Source organism: Lissotriton vulgaris, chromosome 5 (assembly GCF_964263255.1).
Source record: "Lissotriton vulgaris chromosome 5, aLisVul1.2, whole genome shotgun sequence".
In the NCBI taxonomy this organism is placed as follows: Eukaryota; Metazoa; Chordata; class Amphibia; order Caudata; family Salamandridae; genus Lissotriton; species Lissotriton vulgaris.
This window is the reverse complement of record NC_141693.1, coordinates 1,515,693,845-1,515,717,170: the sequence shown is the minus strand read 5'-3', so window position 1 is coordinate 1,515,717,170 and position 23,326 is coordinate 1,515,693,845. Positions and strand designations below refer to the sequence as shown.

At 47.8% G+C, this 23,326-nt stretch overlaps 1 protein-coding gene across 4 annotated transcripts in view; it reads right to left on the bottom strand.

Moving 5' to 3' along the window:
• AMPD2 (adenosine monophosphate deaminase 2) overlaps nucleotides 1-23,326 on the bottom strand; it is a 664,925-nt gene that overhangs the window by 495,617 nt on the left and 145,982 nt on the right. Inside the window, exon 1 of one of the 4 annotated variants that reach the window (XM_086923572.1) lies at nucleotides 3,654-4,487. The exons of 2 other annotated variants lie outside the window; for them this stretch is intronic. In XM_086923572.1, the coding sequence (XP_086779698.1) occupies nucleotides 3,654-3,741 (88 nt within the window). In that variant the 5' untranslated portion in view covers nucleotides 3,742-4,487. Of the gene's footprint in view, nucleotides 1-3,653; nucleotides 4,488-23,326 lie in introns of those variants that run through there. One more of the 4 variants, XM_086923573.1, reaches the window with a different exon arrangement.

Here is a 23,326-nt window from a genome sequence, read left to right as displayed (position 1 = left end):
AAAGGGAGAAACCTGGACATTCCATAGCAGGCAAAGTACTGAGCATAACCCTCCTTTAAGAGAGAGACCTCCAATAGCTGCAGAAAAAGTATGCTCCTCCACAGTCACACAGAGGTCTGACGTGACAATGCAATATGTTCACTTACACATACATAGAGCAGGCGAGTACCCAGGAGCAGCACGAACCCTGTGAGGTTGATACACTATTTATATTTAATTTGTGCTGCGACGAATGTTCAATTCTTTGCCAGAATTGGTACCTACGGGGCAAGGAATACTCTCAATGAGGGGTCTATGAGACGAGCAATAACAGAAAAACTCACTCTAGTTATTAGAACACACACAAAAGAGGAAACTAGCAAATGGGTGTCAAGTTACCTTGACATGTTTATTCAGAAGACATTCATACATTAATTTTGAAGAGAATCTCTTGGGCGGATGCTGGTGGATATGTTACAGCCACATTATATTTAATAACATAGACAGGCCTGAAAATATTCGATAAATTACCCCTAAATCTACTGTGAAGAATGGGTGAGTGTGGAAATGACAGATGGGCTGCACTTGGTTATGTTTACAGAGCAAATAACAAAATGATTATGGACACATGGGGGTTAACAAAATCCAAAATCTCATGCTAAAGTGTGGAAGCGAGCATCGCTCACATTTAAAACCAGCATCCTTCATCTATCACAAGCGAAAACTAATTAATCTTTTCAACCCCTTAATTCTTTGTCCCCCCAACATCAAATTAAACCATCTATGTTCCTAACTTCCTGTTTTTAACTGATTTACAATTGTAGCCATTTCCTTCAGTCTTTCCGATATTTATGTCCAGTAGCTCGCACTAGATCAGAGTCATTTGACCTGAAGAAGGTGATGTATACCAGTGAAGTCCACTGAAATGTCGCATTGAAACTTTTTTGTTATTGTTTAAAATTCAATGTTTTTTTTGTTAGTGTATACCTAAAATTATATTATCCTTTTTTATAGTTTGCAATTAGTGACTATAATGTGAATATGTAATATTACCTGTAAATAGTGACACAAAGATGATTTTTGTTATATTTATGAATTATGATATGAATGATGATGGTGTTATTTACACTGCTTTGTATTGCATTTTGATAATCAATTTCACATACGGGTATGAAAGTGTTTATGTAGTGCACGGTGTTTGCTATTTTAGTGAGATACATGTTATTCAAGGGAGGTTCCAAACAATATAGGAAATCAAAGGGGGGTCATTTTGTTGTATGGCCATGTTATTGAGCCTAATACACATCTGGTGCATAGTGTCCACCCAGCTGTGTGGCCCTTCACTTCTCTCCGTTGCACAGCAAAAGAGACCTCTGTGTCCACCTGTATTTAAAAGCCAGCCTGAGGGGTTTAACAAACACAAGCAATGTGTCCTTAACCGCATGCGCGCTACGGGTTTTCCCGCTGTGCGCTGACTTTTGAAAATCGCGCGGTTCGTGAAAAAGCCAGCTCGTCATCCGCGCAGCGCAGGTAACGCCCATGACGAGCTGGCTTTGTCATCCGCAGCGAAGGGGTTAAACTGTGTAATAGCAAGACATGGGCCCTTGGGCAGGGGTCTCCACATTTTTAAGTATTACTCAATGAAAATCATCCCCAGCTACCATTATTAGCATAGTAATAGTGATTGGATCAGTCACCCATGCATGCTTACCAGCAGTACCAACAACAACTGATGTACAGAATGCTGCACAATGTCAGACATTCACCCCAGTACAGAGATTTGGGCCTAAATCTATCGTTTTTTTGCTCCCCATGCCATTCCAGTTCTGACCCAGCCATATGCATATCAGACTTGGCTGATGAGGGGTGTTACCCTGAAACAGGTCCCAGGATGCTTGTTTCTGGTCCACGGAAGTCCTGTTCCGGCAGTACAGGCTGGACTGTTTCCATGAGGAACAGGGTCAAGACTGATTTGAATATGGCTGGGTCTAACCTGGAATGGCATGGCATGCAAAAAAACGATGGATTCAATCCAGATCTGTGACTGAGGGTGAATGTTTGATTAATTCAGCATTCCGTCCACAATCTGTTCTTTTGATCATTACCAGCAGTAATCACCTCAGTGCATCAGGGAAGGTTACGAATTCTAATGTCAAAAGGCTTTATCAATTTGAAATGCCTCAATGGGTAATGCACAGTGGTGTAGCTAGACCTTAGACTGCCCGCATTGAAGAGCGTGCAGGGGGTGCTAGTGATTTCTAGGAATGCCGTTGCCGCCCTGCAACATCTGCTCTGTGAAGAGTGGGGGGGGGGGAGAGACGGCAGGTAAGAGCTGGGGGGAGGCCACCGCCCCCAAAACTTGTGCAGCCTGGGGCGGACCATGCCCCCTTGCTACTTCACTGTAATACATAACAGCTGAAGCTGAAAAGGTAATAATATCAGGGGCGGCTCCTCCACTAGGGCAGAGGAGCATCGTACCACTGCTTTCTTGCAGTGCGAGAAGCAGAAACATAAAATGGTAAAACTACAATTTTATGTTTTGGCTTCTGGCACTGCGAGAAAGAAGAAGTGTTTGGTTACGGGTGGGTCTGCTCTATGAGCAGGTCTGGGCAGTAGAGGAGTGGACCTCCGGGGCCACCCAAACCAGTCATGCGCACTCTGCCCTTTCTCCATGCAGGCTGCAATGCAGCAATACATGGAGAAAATGGACCCCTCATAGGCGCCATTGCAGCGTTGTGATTGGCTTAGGGGAGGGGAGGGAGGCTGCCTGCTTCCTGTTCCTTAGAGCAGAAGCAGGAGCCGAGAAAATGCGGGACCTGGCCGGCGGACAGGTACGTTATTTAAAATGTATTATTACATTTACCCCCCCTCCTACGTGACCCCCGTTCCCCCACCTGCGATTAATGCCAGCCGCAAATGGATAATATTAGTGATAATATTTGCAAAGAGCCTCCCAGTGCCTCAAAATTCATAACCCAAATATCAGCTTTAAATATAGTTTGATATTTCAACCACTTTTATCCAAACATCAGAATGAGTTCTGTAAATACACTTTAATCTTGTAAACAAGCTTTCAATTTTAATATACATATATTACTTCAACCCAATAAAAGCTTCTCGTTTATTAAGCTGGGCTGCACACAGGAAAGCAACTTACAGGCAGATGGAGAGCTACCAGGAGCTCGCGAGCTACTCGTTGGAGAAGCCTGCACTAGTGCAAGCAATGAAAATAGATCCTCTGACCCATGTCGGGTAACAAAATATAGCAATATTTAGAGCTGTGGGGGCTGAGGCCACGAGGGCCCAGTGCCAGGGCACCTGCTGTACCCTTGATAGCTTCGGCCCTGCTTTCATCCTTCACACTCTCCTATGTCTCCTGGCTTCTACCCCCACCCTCACCTCCTGCTCACTAAGTGCTACGGCCGAGCCAACAGCAGAGACCCAGAGAGCTGGGGGTGGGGGGGCACTGCAGGCGCAGGAGGGCCATTATCTACCAGCACTGTCAAGCCACCATCAGCAAGTCGACGAGACATGCTGTCCACAGCACACCCACCTCACCCACTCCTCGCCAATGGCACACCAGTGCACACACAGGCCCGCCCGCAGCATCAACAGGTGGACAAGAAGCTAGACGCCCCGCCGCCGCCTCGCGCCCCCAGCCCCGCTGCACTCACCTGTGCTCATGGGAGTCTGCAGGCTGGCGCGTTTGGCAAAAGGAGGAGGCCTGGCCCTCGCCTTGGCCGGAGAGGAGCCGGATGACATTTTGAGGCCTTCCGTTGAATCAGAGCTGCAGAAAGGGCACTGTTCTTGGCCGTCGGCGCGGAGCCAATAGGAAACGAGAGGGACTCTTATTGTAAACCCAACTCAGCCGAGCAGCATCTCTTGTGTGCCAGCGGCGGAGCGCGTGCGGGGTGCGTGTGTGCAATGCGCGAGCGAGCGCTGCGGGGGGAGCGCGCGGGGGAGGAGTGGCTCCTCCTAGGCCCCCTGATTAATCATTCAGCCCTGAAGGCTGGGGATGGACCAAAGTCCTAGGCCCTGCGCGCGGGACACAGGCTTCCTGTTTCCCTGGAAACTAAAGGCTGCAGCTGGCAGCGCCCTGAAGTCACTCCGAGGGAGGGATCCTGGGCAGGGGTGCGAGGGGCATCGGGAGGGAGGAGGGCGGCTCCGGGTCAGTGCCACAGGGACTGGCACGAGAGTGGCAGGGAGGAACAAGCTCTCAGTGGGGCTCTTCAAACCGGATCTAACGCTGTGCCGGATGAGGCGAGAGGGTGGGGGCACTACAGAGAACACAGCTCCAACTAAGAGGGAGGGGGGGCGGGCTCGGGTAGAAGGAAGCTGGCACCGCCACGCAGCCAGGGCTCTTTGGAAAAATAAGTGGTAAAGAGGGGTTGTCACTGGTAAATTCTCGGCGCGGGCACCAGAAAGGGGTCATCTACCGAGGATCGGGGGGTTACTGAGGGGGTGGGGGGGGGGGCAGAGGGCAGTCCGGCTGAGGCAGCTTCGCGGCCTGGGAAGTAGGGGCACAGCAACTGTCAAAGATGTTCAGACCAAGAGGTGGGGGCACCGGCTACCGGGTGGGGGAGCGGCCGAGCTGGTTCAGACCGAGAATGAGGGGGCACTTCAGGAGTAATTCTCAGAGTGTGAGGGGCATTGGACTTGACTTGGGGCGCACCGAGCCGAGTCTCCTCACCATGCGAGGAGGCAGAACAGCAGTGTAAGCGAAGCAGGATGTTTATTCAACAGGCAACCAACCAATCGTATGTCCAGAAGAAAGCGTGTGCTTTGCAGCAGTCAGCGGGTGCAGAAGGCAGTGGGAGCAGCCGGCAGTGTGTGTTGAAAGGAGTGGGTGGCTGTGAAGAAAGCAGCTTGAGCAACAGGCAGCGTGGGCTGATTAGCACTGTGTGGATTGATAATATGAGACATAAAGGGCCTAGAACAGGCACTTCGCGGAGCTGCCACTTTCCGGAGAAGACAGCTTCGGAACACTCAGCGGGTGCCCGTGTGGGTCGAGGAGTACCATGTGCGCGCAGGCATACCCTCCGGGAGCGCAGCAGGCACCGTACAGAGCAGGCATGCCCACCGGGAGTGTAGCAGGCACCGTACAGAGCAGGCATGCCCACCGGGACTGCAGCAGGAGCGCAGCAGGCGCCGTACGGAGCAGGCATGCCCAGCGGTAGTGCAGCAGGCGGCGTGTGGATAAGGTAGCATTGGTTGAATAGCAGTACGTGGAGAACAGTGTGCGCAGCAGGCAGTGCGTGCCGCATTAAGTTTGAGGTGGTGCAACAGTCACTGTGGCAAGAGGACAGCAATGTCCTTGAGTCAACCCCCAACTGTCACTCCCCCTTAAAAGACATGCTGTGCCCGCTGTCCCAATATAAACAGCCCTGTGATGTCACTGGGATTGTGTAAATGCAGAATATGACTCCACAGTTGGCCCCCCACCCGATCATTGTGCAGGCTTAAGAGGCTGGTAATGCAGGAGGAACTCCAGAGCAGGGCATGAGAAAGCCTGGGGCGTAGTGCTGCTGGGGTAAAGATGTCTGTTCTGCAGGCAAAGTGCTGCATTTGTCAGCTTTTATGTCACAGTCTAATACGTTTAAGGTATTGTAGTCTATTTCCTCTCAGTGAATTCTGTTGGACTAAACTGCCAGTCTACGGTGGTGATAATGCTATCTCATGATTTACATTCCATGTGCATATTAACATAAACCATTTGCAATTCAAACAAAAATGCTGGGATGCGCAGAACTATGTTTTTCTGACTTATGCTAAACTAGGCCTCAAGTCCATTTCCAATAATATTCCATTTCATTTAATTTAAACAACTTATAAAGCGTGCAAATACCCGTTGGTGTCTCAGCGCTATGTGCTGCAGAAGGTAAGGCTTAAGGCAGGAAAGAAACCTATTACTTGAAAAGCCAAGTTTTTATTTGTTTCCTGAATGAATGCAGAGTAGGAATAATCTTAATCTGCGAGGGAAGAGAGTTCCTCAATTTAGCAGTGGCAACTACGAAACATCTGCCACCCAGTTGATTCTCTTGGTTCTAGGGCCGACCAGAAGATTAGCACCTGCAGAATAAAGAGTTCTGATAGGAGTGTATACCTGAAATGACTTCGTCAGGAATTCCGGTCCTGTATTGTGAATGGCGTTATAGGCAATACAGGGAGCTTTGAATTAGTTCTGCTTCTTATGGGCAGCCAATGGAGCTGTCGCACCACGTTAGAGATGGACTTAAATTTGGGAGTACCCAAGAGTATCCTAGCGGCCGCATTCTGCACCAACTGCAGCTTACTAAGGACCATTTCCTGTGCATTAGTTAGAAGACTATTGCAGTAGTCAACTTTGGACATAACCAGGGCGGAAATAAGCTTTCTCATGGCACCAGCCATGGTTTGCGGCTTCAAAATATTCATTGTATGTTTATATTTCTCATTGAAATTCATCGTGTTTTTATTTCCCAATAACATTGCATGCAACAAAACAACAAAATGTGCACTGTTTGTTCTGAAATAACATGTTGTTCTCGAAGGACTCTGGCATAAACCTTTCGATACATTTCAAGGCCCTTCCTGCTTGCACCCTGCATTCCATTCACCCATGAGCCTTCCCACTGTTCATGTAACAGATTTGTTCTGACGCATACATGCCAACCCTCCAGATTCAGGCAGGAGGATACAGATTTGAAGACTAGTCTCCCGGCTTGTACATCCAAAAATCCAATTCCTCGCCAGGCTTCTGCAGACCGACTGGTCCAGCGAGAATCGTAGTATTCACTGCCAGGAAACTGCTCTTGCAGGCCAGTGCACAGAATTTATATCACACGCTCTCTGCCTGCCATAGCGCTTGCTTCATACTCCTGACAGGTAAGGGAAAAAGAAACATGTACCTGCATTTCTAATACCCGGTCCTGCTGCAGTACACTTTCAAGTCCCATACAAGACAACCAACCCGATTCAGGCCTCGATATAGTCATTGGCAGAAATACATTCTCCAGATAATTTTTCTAAAATCCCCCACTTTCCTCTTCTAAAATGTTGGCGTTACGCAGACCCCTCCGGTGACATTAGGTTAGAGGGGTCCATTATCGTTCATTAAGGAGGTCAGTGCTACTATGGTGGCACTCTATGATGATTTGCTGTTCTATTGCTACATTTGCCAGCCCATGCTGACTGTACAATTTGTATTCCTTTCTATGGTGAACATTGTTATAAAAGACCCTAAGTTTGGGGGTGAGCCAAAGCTTTTTTGTTTCTGTACTGGGGATGCTGCACGATTCTCTGTTAATCTGCTGCACATTTTGGACTTCGTGTTAAGGAGACAGGGGGCGCCCTACTCACATGGATCTAGGGTATATAGTATATACACAGAAACAGTGGTTCCTGTGGACAAATGCATGTAATAAACAATAATGTTCAGCACAATGGCAATAAACAAGGGCAAAGTGGGTGTCGGAGAGAGTTAAGACTGTATACTGCGTGATACTTGTATATTTGAATGTTTATATAAATGAATCATCACATTTGTTCAGAAATCAAGTGCACAGTGTCCCAAGTGAACATAGGTAAAACTTTATTTGCATAGTTACTTAAAACCATTGCAATGCATACAATTAATACAACCATATTAAAATGTTCCATGTTTAAAAGTGAATGCTCCCTCATGAGCGTCGCAACATGACCTTCAAAAGACGTTTCAATGTCAATACAATTTAAATGTCCCAGATGTTTTTGTCTTTACTGCCTGTGAGAGGTTGTAATCCGCTGTAAGATTTATCCAATCACTTAGTAAAATTTCCGCCATAGCGCAATGGACTACAAAGTGACAATCAGTTTGGCATTTTTAAACGAGCTGCTTCGAGAAATTTAACAAACCTAGTGTTCAGTTGTGGTGATGAGGGATCAAAGCATGCCAGGACAGCTTGTCTCCTTGTCCTGATACCTCTTTGATTAAAGCAAGTTTTTAGCAGCTGTCTCCTTTCTTGACACAGCTCAGTGCAGGTGCAGATTGTATGAATGATGTCGCCCGAGTCCTTGTTGCACAGACTACAGAGAGTGAAAGCCTGCTCCCTTTTCCAAGGTGGAAGCTGCTGCGTGGTTGGTAACACCCCAAGTCTGAACTTTAAAAATTTTTGTTTTAGTATTTTTGAATATCCCAGATTAAAGTAGTGTTGTGGGGCTAAGTGCTTATATGTGGCCAAGGTCATCCAGGCATGCGCTCTGAGCGAGAAGGTCGCCTTATCCTCTAGCAAGGAGAGTGTCTTCAGCGTCTTCCACACCGTTTTTTTGAACGCCGAATGGAGGCAGTGTGTGTCCCATAAGGGGGACAGGCCTGTGATCGTCAGAGCCTCCTCAAGATATTGGCCTACGGGTGATTTCGGCCTCTGTTGAATCTCTTGCCAGAGGAGGTAGTTTAATGTGTTCGGGTTTGCTGTCCTAATCTTGTGCCAGCAGTTAATGAAAGCGCCGTAGCTAGCCCAAGTTTGCTTTATAAGGCCAAATTCCAGACGAATTTGTGCCGGTGAAGTGTAGGTCGGGAGGCTGAACAATGTTCTATATGCTTTAACAACTGTTTTGTCCAGCAGATTGCTGACTCTCCCACACAGTGCCTCAGTGCCGTAAGTAATAGAAGGCAATATTTTGGCCCGGGCTACCATCAAAAGTGGATTCAGAGTAGGGCCCAGTAATTTGGCTGAGACTCCCTTCAGAGAGAGTGCAAGAATCATCCCTTTCCTTTTGATCTCCTGTTGCTGGCTGTTAGCTAGGCCATCTTTGTCTATATATATACCCAGGTATTTGTAAGCCTCTGCTGACTCGACATGTTTATTACCCAGGCGCCACTGATAGGGCTTTTTTCGTTTCTTGTTTATTGTCATGGACCTTGTTTTGTTTAAGTTTATTGAGAGACAATTTTCTTTTGCATAGACCTCTAGACAGTTCAAGAGATGTTGCAGGCCCACTGCGGTGTAGCTGAGTAGGACCACGTCGTCCGCATAGAGTAGATTAGATATTGGGGAGCCCCCTAACCTGGGTGGGTGCGAGTTGCAGTTGTTAAGTGCCGGGGTTAAGTCTGCCATGAATAGGTTGAATAGCGTGGGGGCCAGCACGCAGCCCTGTTTCAACCCTTTCGTTGTTTGAATTTTCCTTGAAAGATGCGTTCCTGAGCCCAATTTTACTTGAACCCAGGTGTTGGAGTGTAGGAGCATGATCAGTGATAGAAGATTGTTGGAAATACCCCATCTGGCTAGCTTCGCCCATAGTTTGGACCTGTCCACATTATCAAATGCGGCACTGTAATCAATGAAACAAGCGTGAAGCTGCATGTGCTTGGTTTTTGCCATGTCCATTAGCATTGACATTGCCATGATGTTAGTTATTGTGCCGGTGCTTTTTCGAAATCCTGTCTGGTTAAGCGGAATTATTTCTTTGTTTTCCGCCCAAGTTGTCAATTCCTCCAGCAGTGTACCCGCAAAGTATTTAGCTTCATTGTCGATCAGGGCTACTAATCGGTAATTGGCTGGTTGTTTCTTGCTGCCCGTTTTATGGATTGGCACAATTATCGACCCAAGTGAACATAGAACCTACATAACAATTTGTGACATTTTGTGACATAAAAATGGTTTCCAAAGGTAAAAAGACGACCATAGCAGAAGTATTAGATAAGTAAGCACAGCCTTCTAGTACAGTAACAGAGGTCGGAAAATGGTTTCTTTTGAGTTGTCATCGATGTTTCGACCCCGTCAACAATAGGGGGTCTCTTCAGGAGCTAACAATGCAGGGACATCTGAAATAAGAATCCACTGTCCGTGTGGCAAGTGTGCACCACAGCGAAGTGAGTGTAAAAAGGGGGGTGGGGGGGTGGATTTACTAACATGGGACCCCCAGTGGGGTGGGTGGGGAGACTGACCATCATTAAGCGTACTCAAAGTAGTAGCCGTATCTATGTCTGTGTGACCCACGACAATCCGTGTTCAAGAATATTGTTCGATATTGAGGCGTTAAGGATGACTCATCGATGTCTGTGTGTCACACGGACATAGATACGGCTAGTACTGCAAGTACGCTAAAAGTCTGTGCTCCCCCCCCCCCACTGGGTCCCATGTGAGTAAACCCCCTTCTTTTTTACACTCACTTTGTTGTGGTGCACACTTGTCACACTGACATTTCCTAATTGCGAATCCTTGCGATTTGCAATTAAGAAATTGCAAAACGGCATGCATGAAATTGTTCTGAACACTTACTGTGATTCCTAGGGAATCGCAAATGATCTACCTCATGAATATTAATGAGGTAGAATTAAACAAAAGAGAGAGTGAGGGATTGAATTCACAAAGGTGAACGGAGAGTACTCCTAGTCTCCTGGGTATCAGTAATAAACAAACAAAAGAGGAGTACCATCAGAGACTGCTTAGATAAAGCGGTCTGAGTGGGATGACTGAAAAAAGAAGAGAGCCCTTCCTTTATTAATAAACCCCTCACTCACCGACCTAGTCGGTGACATGCTTCATCATCGGGGTCCACCCTGATAGCCGAATGCCATCAGGGTGTGCTGCGACACCTGGACTACAGTGGAGCTGGTATTTGTGTGTGTGAAGTGAACAAAAAAAGTGTTAAAAATTGTCCTGGTATACTTGTGTGAAAAATTTATTTGCAAGGTACTGGACAGTATTAACATTAAGTGTGTGGATACAATAAGGTATATTATGACCGTGTGTATCACTTATGTGTGAGGTCTACATGTTTCAACCCGTAGGATGGAAGGTACCGGGTTTTCGTCAGGACCAGAGGAAAATGGGTGGTCAAGGCACACTAACGTCCTGCCGATCCCTAGATTCCTGTACACTACTGACAAAATCTGTCAAAGTGAAAATAAAGAGCTCAAAAACAAAATAGTCGAGCTAAAAGCAAAAAAGACCTGGTGGGAGAAAGAGGCAAAAAGTTACGAGTATAATTAATACAAGCCTGTTACGAAGTGCCATGCTGGTTCTCACATGTCTGCTGATATATTGTGCATCCCATTCAGAGCTTAATGTGATCGATAGTGTCTGTCTATCACTAGAGCTGGCACACTCTATCAATAGTGTTGTGCTCAGTGATCACTAGGTCGTTATTCCAACACTCGAACGCACTCAGCACTCCCTAGTGCGTGATTTGACTGCTCACAATTCCATTAGCGTGAGATAACAACGACATGAAATATTTATATACATTCTGAACTTTGAGTCGAGCTGACACACTCTATCAATTGTGGTGTGCCCAGTGGTCGATAGGTCGTTAATTTTAAACAGTCGTAAGCACTCAGCACTTCCGTGTGCATAACTCGACTGCTCACGGTTTCAATTAAAGTGAGTTAATAACGACGCGCAATGTTTGTCCCATCAAACATACATTCACACTACGCATACATACATCACACATACATAGACCGGAAAAGGAATCAGGGCTTACTCCTATTTCGGGTCTTTTAGGCTTCACGGGGTAGAGGGAAGGTATTTAGACTCAAAATGCCATATTCTGCGATGAGGAATTAAGAGGAGACAATTGTCAGGGGACATGCTCACGAAACCGTGACCGGAAAAACGGTCCTGGATCGGGGATGCTTGGCTCCACCTTGGGGACTCCCAGCAGGGACCATCCCACAGGGAAAGCCAGGACGGGTTCCCCAGCGTTACACAGCGCCAGGAAACCTCTGGGTAACAGTGCGCTTTACAAGCTCAAACATAATAATAATAATAATAATATGAGTGGTGATGTTACTTACAGTTAAGTTGAGGTTAGGTTTCTATGTACCTACTCGCCTCTCCGTGCCTCCCCGCTCGCGTTCTGAAGCAGCCGGCAGGAATATAGCGCCAGCGTTGCTTCCGGGGTGGGCGGGGTTACGCAAATACGTGATGACGTATTAGCGTAGCGTTAATGGAAATGGAAGAGGGAGTATGCTAGGGATTGAATAATGTTTCTGGTGTTGCTAAGCAACGATGATCTAGGAACAGCAAATGGCTATTCAGACTGGAATTGGAAGCGAAGGAAAGTCTGGAGCCTCTTAAAGGATTACAAGTAATTTACTTATAAGGAAGAGAAACAAAGGGGAGACATTTGACAAGCAAAGGCACGTATTTGATACGGCCATTAGTATTTTCATTCAGTAATCAAACATTGATCCGACAATGAACAGGTTAGAGAGAGAGAAGGTTCATGTTAACTGGGGCATAAGTTCAAAAAATGTTGGCCCAAGGAATATTGTCGTTCAATCCTGTAACATGTGTGGATAATCTGTATATCCATCTCTGTTCTTTCTCGTAAAGTCGTTTCTGAATGTTAGGTCCAGCAGTGATTTGTTCGATAACAGTCCATCTCATGTCATTTGGTGTGTGGTTCGATTCAAGGAAGTGATCTGTCAGTTTTGTTGCGTTTTTCCTGCAGCGGATGGTGCTGCGATGCTCGCAGATTCTTTGCTTTACTTTCCTCGTTGTCATCCCCACGTAGCGTTTGTTACATGTACATTCGATCAGATAAACCACATTGCAGCTATTGCAGTTCGTGTGAGATTGCTGCCTCCATACTTTATCAGTCTCGATATTCAGGGTTTTGGTGTTACTTGTTAAATGACATACACTGCAGTTACCGCAACGAAAATGTCCTGTAACATCAGGTAGACCCCAAGCCTTTGTGAGTGATTGATTGTCAACACGTTCTTTTAACTTTGCTCTAGTATTGACCAATGTGTCTTTGAGGCTAGCTGGTTTTTTGTAGGAAAAAAAGGGGCTTGTCCCAATGAAGATTGCCAGTGCTGAGAATGCACCAATGTTTTTTAATGCTTTTGGACACTTGGTTAGAGACAACGTTAAAAGTGGTCACACAGGTAAGAGGTATCTTATTTTCTGTAGCGGGTTTTGTCTCTAGAAGAGCCTCTCTTGGTTGGTTCCTGGCTCGTTTCTGGCTTGTGTTTATGATTTTTGCAGGATACCCACGGACTTGGAGTTTCTCAGTTAGATCAGAGGCTTGTTTTTTATACTCCGTTAGTTTGCTGCAATTGCGCCTCAGTCTTAGAAATTGTCCATAAGGAAGATTTTCTTTGAGTGGGCGAGGATGAAAACTCTCAAACTTCAGCAGGTTGTTTTAGCAGTAGGCTTGTAATATGTTCTGGTCTCCAGATGATCGTTCTCCTTTGTAATCACCACATCAAGAAACAGTATTTCTTTCTCACTGAAACAGTGGGTGAATTTTAGGTTCTGGTCGCACGTATTGATCCAGGTAGTAAATTCAATGAGTTGGTCCAGCGGTCCTTGCCAGATGGCAAGGACATCATCAATGTAGCATTTCCAGAATTTTAGATGGTCTCTGAAGGGGTTGAGATTGCTCAAAATGAACTTGAGTTCGAAGTCATAGACGTAGAAACCCGCCACACTAGGGGCAAAAACACTGCCCATAGATGTGCCCCCGGTTTGGAGGAATAGAGCTCCCTCAAATTCAAAATAATTACGTTTGAGTGCTAATTTAGCACATTCGATGATAAAGGCTCTGGGTGTGTTGAATGTCCAGTCCATGTTTCCTAGGGTATTCTCCAAAATCCTTAACGTGTCATCTTGAGGTATGCTTGTGTATAGGCTCTCTATATCAAAGCTTAGTAAGACAGTGTTATCATCCACGGTGATTTCCTATAGAAGACTCAAGAGACTTTTAGTGTCCTGTAGATAGGTAGATGTTTTTTGTACAATGGTTTTTAGAAAGAAGTCGCAAAATCTTGACAACGGTTCAAGTAGTGACCCAATGCCTGAAACAATAGGACGGCCTGGTGGTGGTAGTTTCCCTTTATGCATTTTAGGCAGGGTGTAGAAATACGGTATCTTGCCTTCGGTGTTACATAGGTACTCTGCCTCCTGTTTGGAGATCTTACCCAGTACTTCTGCGGTTTCAACCAGTCCTTTTATTTCTGATTGCAGTTCCATAGTGGGATCAGATTGTAGGATCTGGTAGTTCTTTGTGTCACCCAGCAGGCGCAGACACTCCTCGCGATATGCACTGGTGTCCATTACTACAAGTCCGCCCCCCTTGTTGGCGGGTTTTATTGTTATGGTGTCGCAGCTGCAGAGATCTCGTAGAGCATTGCATTCAGCTCGGCTCAAGTTTTGGAACTGTGAAGTGTTACTCATTTTCTCCACATCATTGTAGACGGTCTGCTCAAACGTAATTACTTCTACTGGGACTGCATGGGTCGGTGGTACAAAAGAAGATTTCTTTTTTAGTCCACTCTCATTCTGATTGTTAGTAGCCACATTGCGTCCTTGTTTCTCGAAAAAAGCTTTAAGTCTCAACTTTCTAAAGAAAGTTGCCAGTTCACAATGCAGTTGGAATTTGTCAAGACGTGTGGTGGGAACAAAACCTAGACCTTTGTTTAGTACACACATTTCTGTTTCTGATAGTGTTCTAGAGGATAAGTTAGTAACTAAGTCCTCATATTGCTTGGTCCTGCCTTGCTCCTGATCTGGCCGCTCACAGGTTCGTCTTCCTCCCAATGTACTTGGTTCATTTGTCTTCTTCTTCCCTTTCCCCGCCTGCCTCTGCCTAAAAAAGGAGGGCGGTATTGGTTTTGTTGAAACGGTGGTGGTTGGAAATGTGTTGGGAAAGGTGGTTGCCAACCGTACATTGGGAACTGTGGTGGATGGTTATAAGGATCTTGAAACATTGGTGGATTGAATGGTTTCCAGTGATTCTGACCTCTGTAACCCCCTCTTGGTTTCTGTTTCATAGTACTAGTATTTGAGCCATTGCTACTGTTGGATGAAACGCTTGAAGCATCAGAATCAGATGCAGGTTTGGTTGTAGGTACAAAGTCTGGATCAGAATATGGAAACGCTTTCACAAAGGAGAAACGCTTCAAATCTTTTTGAAATTTGGTCACCTTTTGTTGTGTAAGGTTTTCTTTATATTCATTAATCTCCTTGTTAACTTCATCTAACTTCTTTTTGTATCCAGATATGCTGGTTTTTATATGGGTTTCTGTTTTCTGGATATCTATTAGGATGACTTCTGATAATCGTAAGGCTGTTTTCAGAATTAGCATAATCCAGTCGTGTGTACAATGCCACGCTATTAAGGCCAAGTCTTTTCTAAAAGTGGCATCTTCTAGAAAAATACGGGGAGCATTAGTTACCAGGAGACCCTTCGGGGCCATGTTGTTAGTCACATATTCCTTTAAGATGGTTCCATGTAGTATAGTTCTAATTCTGTTCCTCTTCATCTCAGTAAGTTTTTCCCAATCCCCTGTCTGGGAGATGGTTTGTGAGATGCTTGCATCAGCGAACCCGGAAATATCTTCCAAGATAGCATCAATTTCCTCGGTGGAATAAGAAAGGCCTTTGTTTTCCGCCATCGTGTGCCTGATGTGTGAAAAAATGTAAGCTAGGTGTGATGTCGAATGGGGAAGGACAACTCTCACAGCTGTGCGCTGCCTAGATACAATTAAACAAAAGAGAGAGTGAGGGATTGAATTCACAAAGGTGAACGGAGAGTACTCCTAGTCTCCTGGGTATCAGTAATAAACAAACAAAAGAGGAGTACCATCAGAGACTGCTTAGATAAAGCGGTCTGAGTGGGATGACTGAAAAAAGAAGAGAGTCCTTCCTTTATTAATAAACCCCTCACTCACCGACCTAGTCGGTGACATGCTTCATCATCGGGGTCCACCCTGATAGCCGAATGCCATCAGGGTGTGCTGCGACACCTGGACTACAGTGGAGCTGGTTTTTGTGTGTGTGAAGTGAACAAAAAAAGGGTTAAAAATTATCCTGGTATACTTGTGTGAAAAATTTATTTGCAAGGTACTGGACAATATTAAAATTAAGTGTGTGGATACAATAAGGTATATTATGACCGTGTGTATCACTTATGTGTGAGGTCTACATGTTTCAACCCGTAGGATGGAAGGTACCGGGTTTTGGTCAGGACCAGAGGAAAATGGGTGGTCAGGGCACAATAACGTCCTGCCGATCCCTAGATTCCTGTACACTACTGACAAAATCTGTCAAAGTGAAAATAAAGAGCTCAAAAACAAAATAGTCGAGCTAAAAGCAAAAAAGACATGGTGGGAGAAAGAGGAAAAAAGTTACGAGTATAATTAATACAAGCCTGTTACGAAGTGCCATGCTGGTTCTCACGTGTCTGCTGATATATTGTGCATCCCATTCAGAGCTTAATGTGATCGATAGTGTCTGTCTATCACTAGAGCTGGCACACTCTATCAATAGTGTTGTGCTCAGTGATCACTAGGTCGTTATTCCAACACTCGAACGCACTCAGCACTCCCTAGTGCGTGATTTGACTGCTCACAATTCCATTAGCGTGAGATAACAACAACGTGAAATATTCATATACATTCTGAACTTTGACTCGAGCTGACACACTCTATCAATTGTGGTGTGCCCAGTGGTCGATAGGTCGTTAATTTTAAACAGTCGTAAGCACTCAGCACTTCCGTGTGCATAACTCGACTGCTCACGGTTTCAATTAAAGTGAGTTAATAACGACGCGCAATGTTTGTCCCATCAAACATACATTCACACTACGCATAGATACATCACACATACATAGACCGGAAAAGGAATCAGGGCTTACTCCTATTTCGGGGCTTTTAGGCTTCACGGGGTGGAGGGAAGGTATTTAGACTCAAAATGCCATATTCTGCGATGAGGAAATAAGAGGAGACAATTGTCAGGGGACATGCTCACGAAACCGTGACCGGAAAAACGGTCCTGGATCGGAATATGAGCGGTGATGTTACTTACAGTTAAGTTGAGGTTAGGTTTCTATGTACCTACTCGCCTCTCCGTGCCTCCCCGCTCGCGTTCTGAAGCAGCTGGCAGGAATATAGCGCCAGCGTTGCTTCCGGGGTGGGCGGGGTTACGCAAATACGTGATGACGTATTAGCGTAGCGTTAATGGAAATGGAAGAGGGAGTATGCTAGGGATTGAATAATGTTTCTGGTGTTGCTAAGCATAGATGATCTAGGAACAGCAAATGGCTATTCAGACTGGAATTGGAAGCGAAGGAAAGTCTGGGGCCTCTTAAAGGATTACAAGTAATTTACTTATAAGGAAGAGAAACAAAGGGGAGACATTTGACAAGCAAAGGCACGTATTTGATACAGCCATTAGTATTTTCATTCAGTAATCAAACATTGATCCGACAATGAACAGGTTAGAGAGAGAGAAGGTTCATGTTAACTGGGGCATAAGTTCAAAAAATGTTGGCACAAGGAATATTGTCGTTCAATCCTGTAACATGTGTGGATAATCTGTATATCCATCTCTGTTCTTTCTCGTAAAGTTGTTTCTGAATGTTAGGTCCAGCAGTGATTTGTTCGATAACAGTCCATCTCATGTCATTTGGTGTGTGGTTCGATTCAAGGAAGTGATCTGTCAGTTTTGTTGCGTTTTTCCTGCAGCGGATGGTGCTGCGATGCTCGCAGATTCTTTGCTTTACTTTCCTCGTTGTCATCCCCACGTAGCGTTTGTTACATGTACATTAGATCAGATAAACCACATTGCAGCTATTGCAGTTCGTGTGAGATTGCTGCCTCCATACTTTATCAGTCTCGATATTCAGGGTTTTGGTATTACTTGTTAAATGGCATACGCTGCAGTTACCGCAACGAAAATCTCTTTTGTTTATTAATGAGGTAGGTCACAATTTGCGACCCCCTAGGAATTTAAAAAAACACATGTATGGTGGCCTGTTGGGGTCAGCAGACCACCATGTCCGTGATTGCTTTCAAATAAAGCATTTTGTTTTGTAAAGCACCAGTTTTCCTTAAAGGAAAACGGGATGAGAGGGCTGTTAAACAAGTAAGAGGAATTTAATTTCCCCATTTAGTTTCATGGAAGTGCAGTAAGTTTATACAGTAAAAAGAGAAAATAAAGCATTTTATTGCTTTAAAAAATCATGAGTCTCGTGCCTTAATTGAGAATGGTATTTTTATGAAAGTGAATTAATTTTAAACCACAGCAAACCGCCCCTAATTTTTCAAAATAACCATTGAGATAAAGTATAATCGGCACAACACTTTTAACTCTTGCGATTGACTTCTGTTCTGCAAGGGCAGTAGTTTTCATGACTGTATAGAATGTGATGATTTTATGGTCACAATAAGCAGCATTTAAACCCAATTTATTTACTGTTCATTGTATCATCGACCTCAATAGAGGAATGGCCGAAGCAGACTCCACAGAGGTGTGCACCAGTCAAGCTTGTAACTTCAATTCAGAGCATTTTTTCTGATTGGTTAGCTCATCCTATGTATCCAGCAGGGAACAATGACTCTGCGCTATTGTCATTCTGTACACCGTCTGGCCAGAAAGAGCCAGTCACAGGTCAATATTCAATGGACCATCATTGTTTTTTCACTGGGTCAAAGTGAATTTCAGAAACAGCTGACCCTTTCAACCCAAGCCTGAGCTGGGGTTTTGTGTCCTTTCAGTGCTCTTATTAGAAGCCTCTCACATATTTATTAACAGGCCTCTTACAGCAGGGGCGTGGCTTGGACGCCGACTGGGATGGCGGCGTGAGCCTGTAGCTCCGTGCCAGATCCCGTAATAATCCTGAGATCCCTTGCCTCTAGGCCGGCGGAACCCCCGAAATTCGGCCTGCCGATCCGAGCTCACCAAGTTACACTCCGGGGGTCGAGTGGTTTGGCCGCGGAGGAGCGTGGAGCCGACATCGCGACCCGGGTGAGCCAAGAACAAAGCCCTAAGATGGCGGCCGCCCGGACTGGTGAAGCCGGGAAGGAGGATCGAGGAGCCCTGGAAAGGCGGTGAGGAGGGGGCTGCTGCCCACCAGGACCTGCGGAGTGGGGGCTCGTCTCGTGGCAGGGACCAGTGAACGGCAGCAGAGGAGGGGGCTTCCTGCGGTGTGACCGCGCTGCGATCGGGGAGCCCGTCCCCCCATCGCGGACATCGGGAACCCTCCTTGGCTGTGGAGCGGCTCGGGGGCTTGGAGAGGTGGAGTCCGGTGCGGCATCAGGCCGCTGTGCCCTGGAGAGTGCACCGAAGCTCCTGAAGGTACGAGATTGCAGGCAAGAGCGGAGGAGCGTAGCACCCCGGAGCCCGGACTACTCTCAGAGGGGCTAGAGGGCTGAGACGCGGAGAGCACCCGGCTCCCGCGGTGACCGGCAGCAACCGACGGCCATAGATGTGAGGAGGCAGCCAAGGGGCACAGGACAGATGGGCAGGCAGACCTGGGTGCCGGCGGCGGCCGCAACGTTGGGAGGCGGTGGACTCGAGTGCTGCCCAGGGAGCTAAGTGAAGCGGACGCCTCCCTGCTGGAGACACCGCAATTCTCATCCCCGCCCTACGCACTACCTGACAACTGAGCTGCGGCGATCCTGCACCTACCGAGTCCCCGAGAAGGACCGGGTTGGTGCTGCAGGGAAGATCCCCCCGTGAACGAGCGGAGCCAGGTGATCCACTCCCGGAGGGCACAGACAGAATACGGCCATATTGGACGGGGACGCAGTGCCCATCGGGCAAGTGCAGTCTGCACTTCTGGTCGGGTGGCCATTACCTGTGTAACAGGTGGTGAGAGGCTGGGGACCCAAGCGGTGTGACTGCCTGGCAAAAGAGTGATACACCTATATAACCTATCAAGACACCCTACTGGGTCACGGCACGCAGGGCTCTGGATGGCCGCAGTCGGGGGGGCGGCCGCAGCGGAGCGGACACAGGACCTGGCAACGATGCCGGATGCGGCTAGCACTCTCCAGGAGAGCCCTGACACGTCGGCGCAAGAACGTAGATTGAATGCACGCCTGGACAGCATATTAGAGGCGATCACTGCGACTAAGGAATCTCTGCACCAGGACATTGCACAGGTGGCTACGGGACTTTGCTTGCTGAGAGCGAACCACGCTAAGCTCTCTGATAGGGTGAAGGGGAATGAACAGCTGCTCCAGGAACTAAAACCGGCGGTGGTCACCGCAGAACACAAACTGTCCAACATACTTACCCGACTGGCAACGCTGGAGAAAAGAGCGGAGGATTCCGAAAGCCGCAACCACCGGAACAACGTACGGGTGGTAGGCCTTCCGGAAAAAGTTGAGGGGGATGATGCAGTGGCGTACATGGAACATTGGTTCAAGTCAGTGGTTGCCCCGGATGGCCTGTCTCCATTCTTTTCGATCGAGAGGGCGCACAGGGTCCCCGCCCGTCCGCCCATGCTGGGTCGGCCTCCCAGACCGATGGTGATTAGGCTCCTGCACTACAAAGATCGCGACCTCCTGATACAAAGGGCGCGGGCTACGGGGCCCTTCAAGGTGGACAATGGCTCGGTAACGATCTTCCCGGATTACACCCAGGAAGTCCAGAAGAGCAGGGCATCTTTCCTGGCAGTGAAGAAAGAGCTGAGAGAGGAAGGGATACAGTACTCACTGCTCTTCCCGGCTCGACTGAGAGTGATCCTTGATGGGTCGACCCAATTTTTTCAGTCCCCTGATGAAGCATGGTCCTGGCTGGAGTTATACCGCGCGGGCCTGGACCGCCAGAACAGAGGAGGAAGGGAGAAACAGAGGCCAACCCAGGTTCGCAAATCTCAGCGCATCCGATCGTGCAATAAACTCAAGAAAGCGATGAGCGAGGACCTGATGGCAGAGGACCGTAGGGGGGCGCTGGCTGCCACAGCGACCATTACAGGGTCACAACAGGAGAAGCTGCTGGAGGAATCGGACTCGGAAGAGGAGGAAAGAAAATCCGGAGGGGAACTTTCGGAGGTGGACAGTACGGGAGGGCCGGCGGTCACGCCACAAACTGCGGATGGTCTGTTTAATGAATAGTTTTGGCTCGATAACTCATTATTGGACCGGACAATTCCTGACGCCTGGCGACTGGCAGGTACTCTGTTGTGTCTATTATAAGGGATCGTGGGCAGGGGTGAGGGCTGGGCGCGCCCCGGGCCGGCCCTGAGTCACTACACCGCTGCCCTTAAGGCGTACTGTGGTAACTACCACAGGATAGTGAATAGTGTGTGATGTTGCAGGTTTGGATGGGGTCTACAGCAGTGTTGTTGGGTCCTGTCCTGGGGAGTGTGGTTGGGGTAGTTTGTTGGGGAGTTTTGAGGGAGGGGTTCTGCTGCACTGATGCGGGGATAATTTTCCTTTTTTTGAAATGGGGGGGGGGGGATGGCTGCGATGGGGTCGTTACCTGACTTAAAATGCCTCACATGGAATGTTCGTGGGCTCAGGATCATTACTAAGAGATATAAAGTACACGCCTTTTTGGTGCGGAGGGGCATCCATGTAGTAATGTTGCAAGAAACTCACTTGACCAAACTTGAATGTGGGGCCTTGCAGAAAAGGTGGCGTGGGCAGGTGTTTGGCACTTCTTACTCGGCGTTTGCGAGAGGGGTACTGATTTGGGTCAGAGCGGGGATCCCGTTCCAAGTCACGAGTCAGCTGGTGGATCCTGAGGGTAGGTTTGTGGTGGTAGAAGGGAGGCTGTATGGTAAGGAGGTGGTCCTATGTAGTGTTTACACCCCCAATGTTGAGCAGGCCCGATATTTTGATAACCTCTCAGGCTCGCTGGCCCATTTCCTGACGGGTCCCGTCATATTAGGGGGGGACTTTAATTCTATCACGGATGTGACATGGGATAGATCGCACCCACCTTTGGCCGACTCCCCTGTACATAGGCTAGCAGCAAACAGGAGGGATTGGCAGGAGAGATGGGGCCTGATGGATGTGTGGAGGGAACAGCACCCTAAAGTTAGAGATTACTCATTCTTCTCGGCTTTGCACGCACTACATGTCAGACTGGACTCCATCCTATGTAGTGGCCCCCTGGCTGCCATGGTGTCGCGCACTGAATACCTAGCTAGGACCATCTCGGATCACAATCCCTTATTGATAGCGATGAAGTGGCAGTTGGCGAGGTCAGCGGTCCCGACGTGGAGGCTAAGGCCAGATACCCTTGAGGATCCAATATTTAGTGACAGGATTCAGCAGGGCGTGGAGCTTTATTTTGGGGAGAACGAAGGATCGGCCACCACGAGATCGGTGGAGTGGGATGCAATGAAAGTGGTGGTGAGAGGAGCCTGCATGGGTAACTTTGCGAATGTGAGGACGACTGTCTTGGCGGATCTAGAGAGGGCCGAAGGTGTGCTGCGAGAGCTTGAGCGATGCAGGCCTGAGAGCCCGGACCTGCAGGAACGCTTGTTGGAAGCGAAAGGACTAGTGGCGAAAGACACAGAGCGATTGAGATGCTATGATTATAAACTGTATCTCACTAAGGTGCATGCGGAAAGGGACAAGGTGGGCACACTGCTTGCGAGGCTTGCGAACCCGGAGCCTGGGAGCAGCCCGATCATGGGCATTAGAAATGAGTCAGGGGAGGTGGTCCACTCGCAATCGGCCATACTGATGCGATTTCAGAGGTACTATACGAGCCTCTATGATACGCAGTTGGAAGCGGGGCCGGCTGAGATAGGGGACTTCCTACGATCCGTACAGCTTCCAGTGTTAGAGGCGGAAACAGCGAAGGCCTTAGGTGGGCCTATCACTATACTGGAGATAAGGGGGGCTATCAAGCAGATGGCCAGGAACAAGACGCCGGGGGTGGATGGCCTTCCGATTGAATTCTACGGGAAATTTGTTGATGTGTTGCCGCCCAGGCTGCTGACAGTGTACTCGGAGGCATTGACCCTGGGACGCCTACCGAGCTCCATGAGGGAGGCGCTAGTGGTGCCGCTGCTGAAACCTGGCAGAGAGGCGTTGGATGTGACGTCGTATAGACCCCTCTCCATGCTGACTGTCAATTACAAGATCTTGAGCCGTATCCTGGCCACCAGGTTGCTCCCACACATGACCTTGTTGGTGCACGACGATCATGCAGGGTTTATTCCTACCAGGAACACGGCTAATAATACCCGCCGGTTGCTCCGCATTTTGCACTACGCGCTGGGCTCCGACCAGGCCTCGGCTGTGCTATCAGTAGACATTGAGAAGGCCTTTGACAGCCTTGAATGGTGTTATCTAGATGAGGTACTAGGAAAGTTCGGACTGGGTGGAGGCTTTGGGCGGTGGACGAGGGTTCTTTACTCTGCTGCAACTGCTAGAGTGCGATTGGGGCCGCTCGTATCTCCCGCCTATCCGGTGCGCAGGGGAACGAGGCAGGGGTGCTCGCTATCGCCCCTTTTGTTCGCTCTTGCAATGGAACCGCTGGCGGCGCAGGCTAGAACGGGGGCTTCCTTTACCGGTATTAGATACATTGACAACACCCATCACATTTGGTTATATGCCGATGATTTGCTGCTGTATTTGGAGGATACAGTGGTGACTCTTAGGGGGGCCAGGGCGATGCTTTCATCCTTT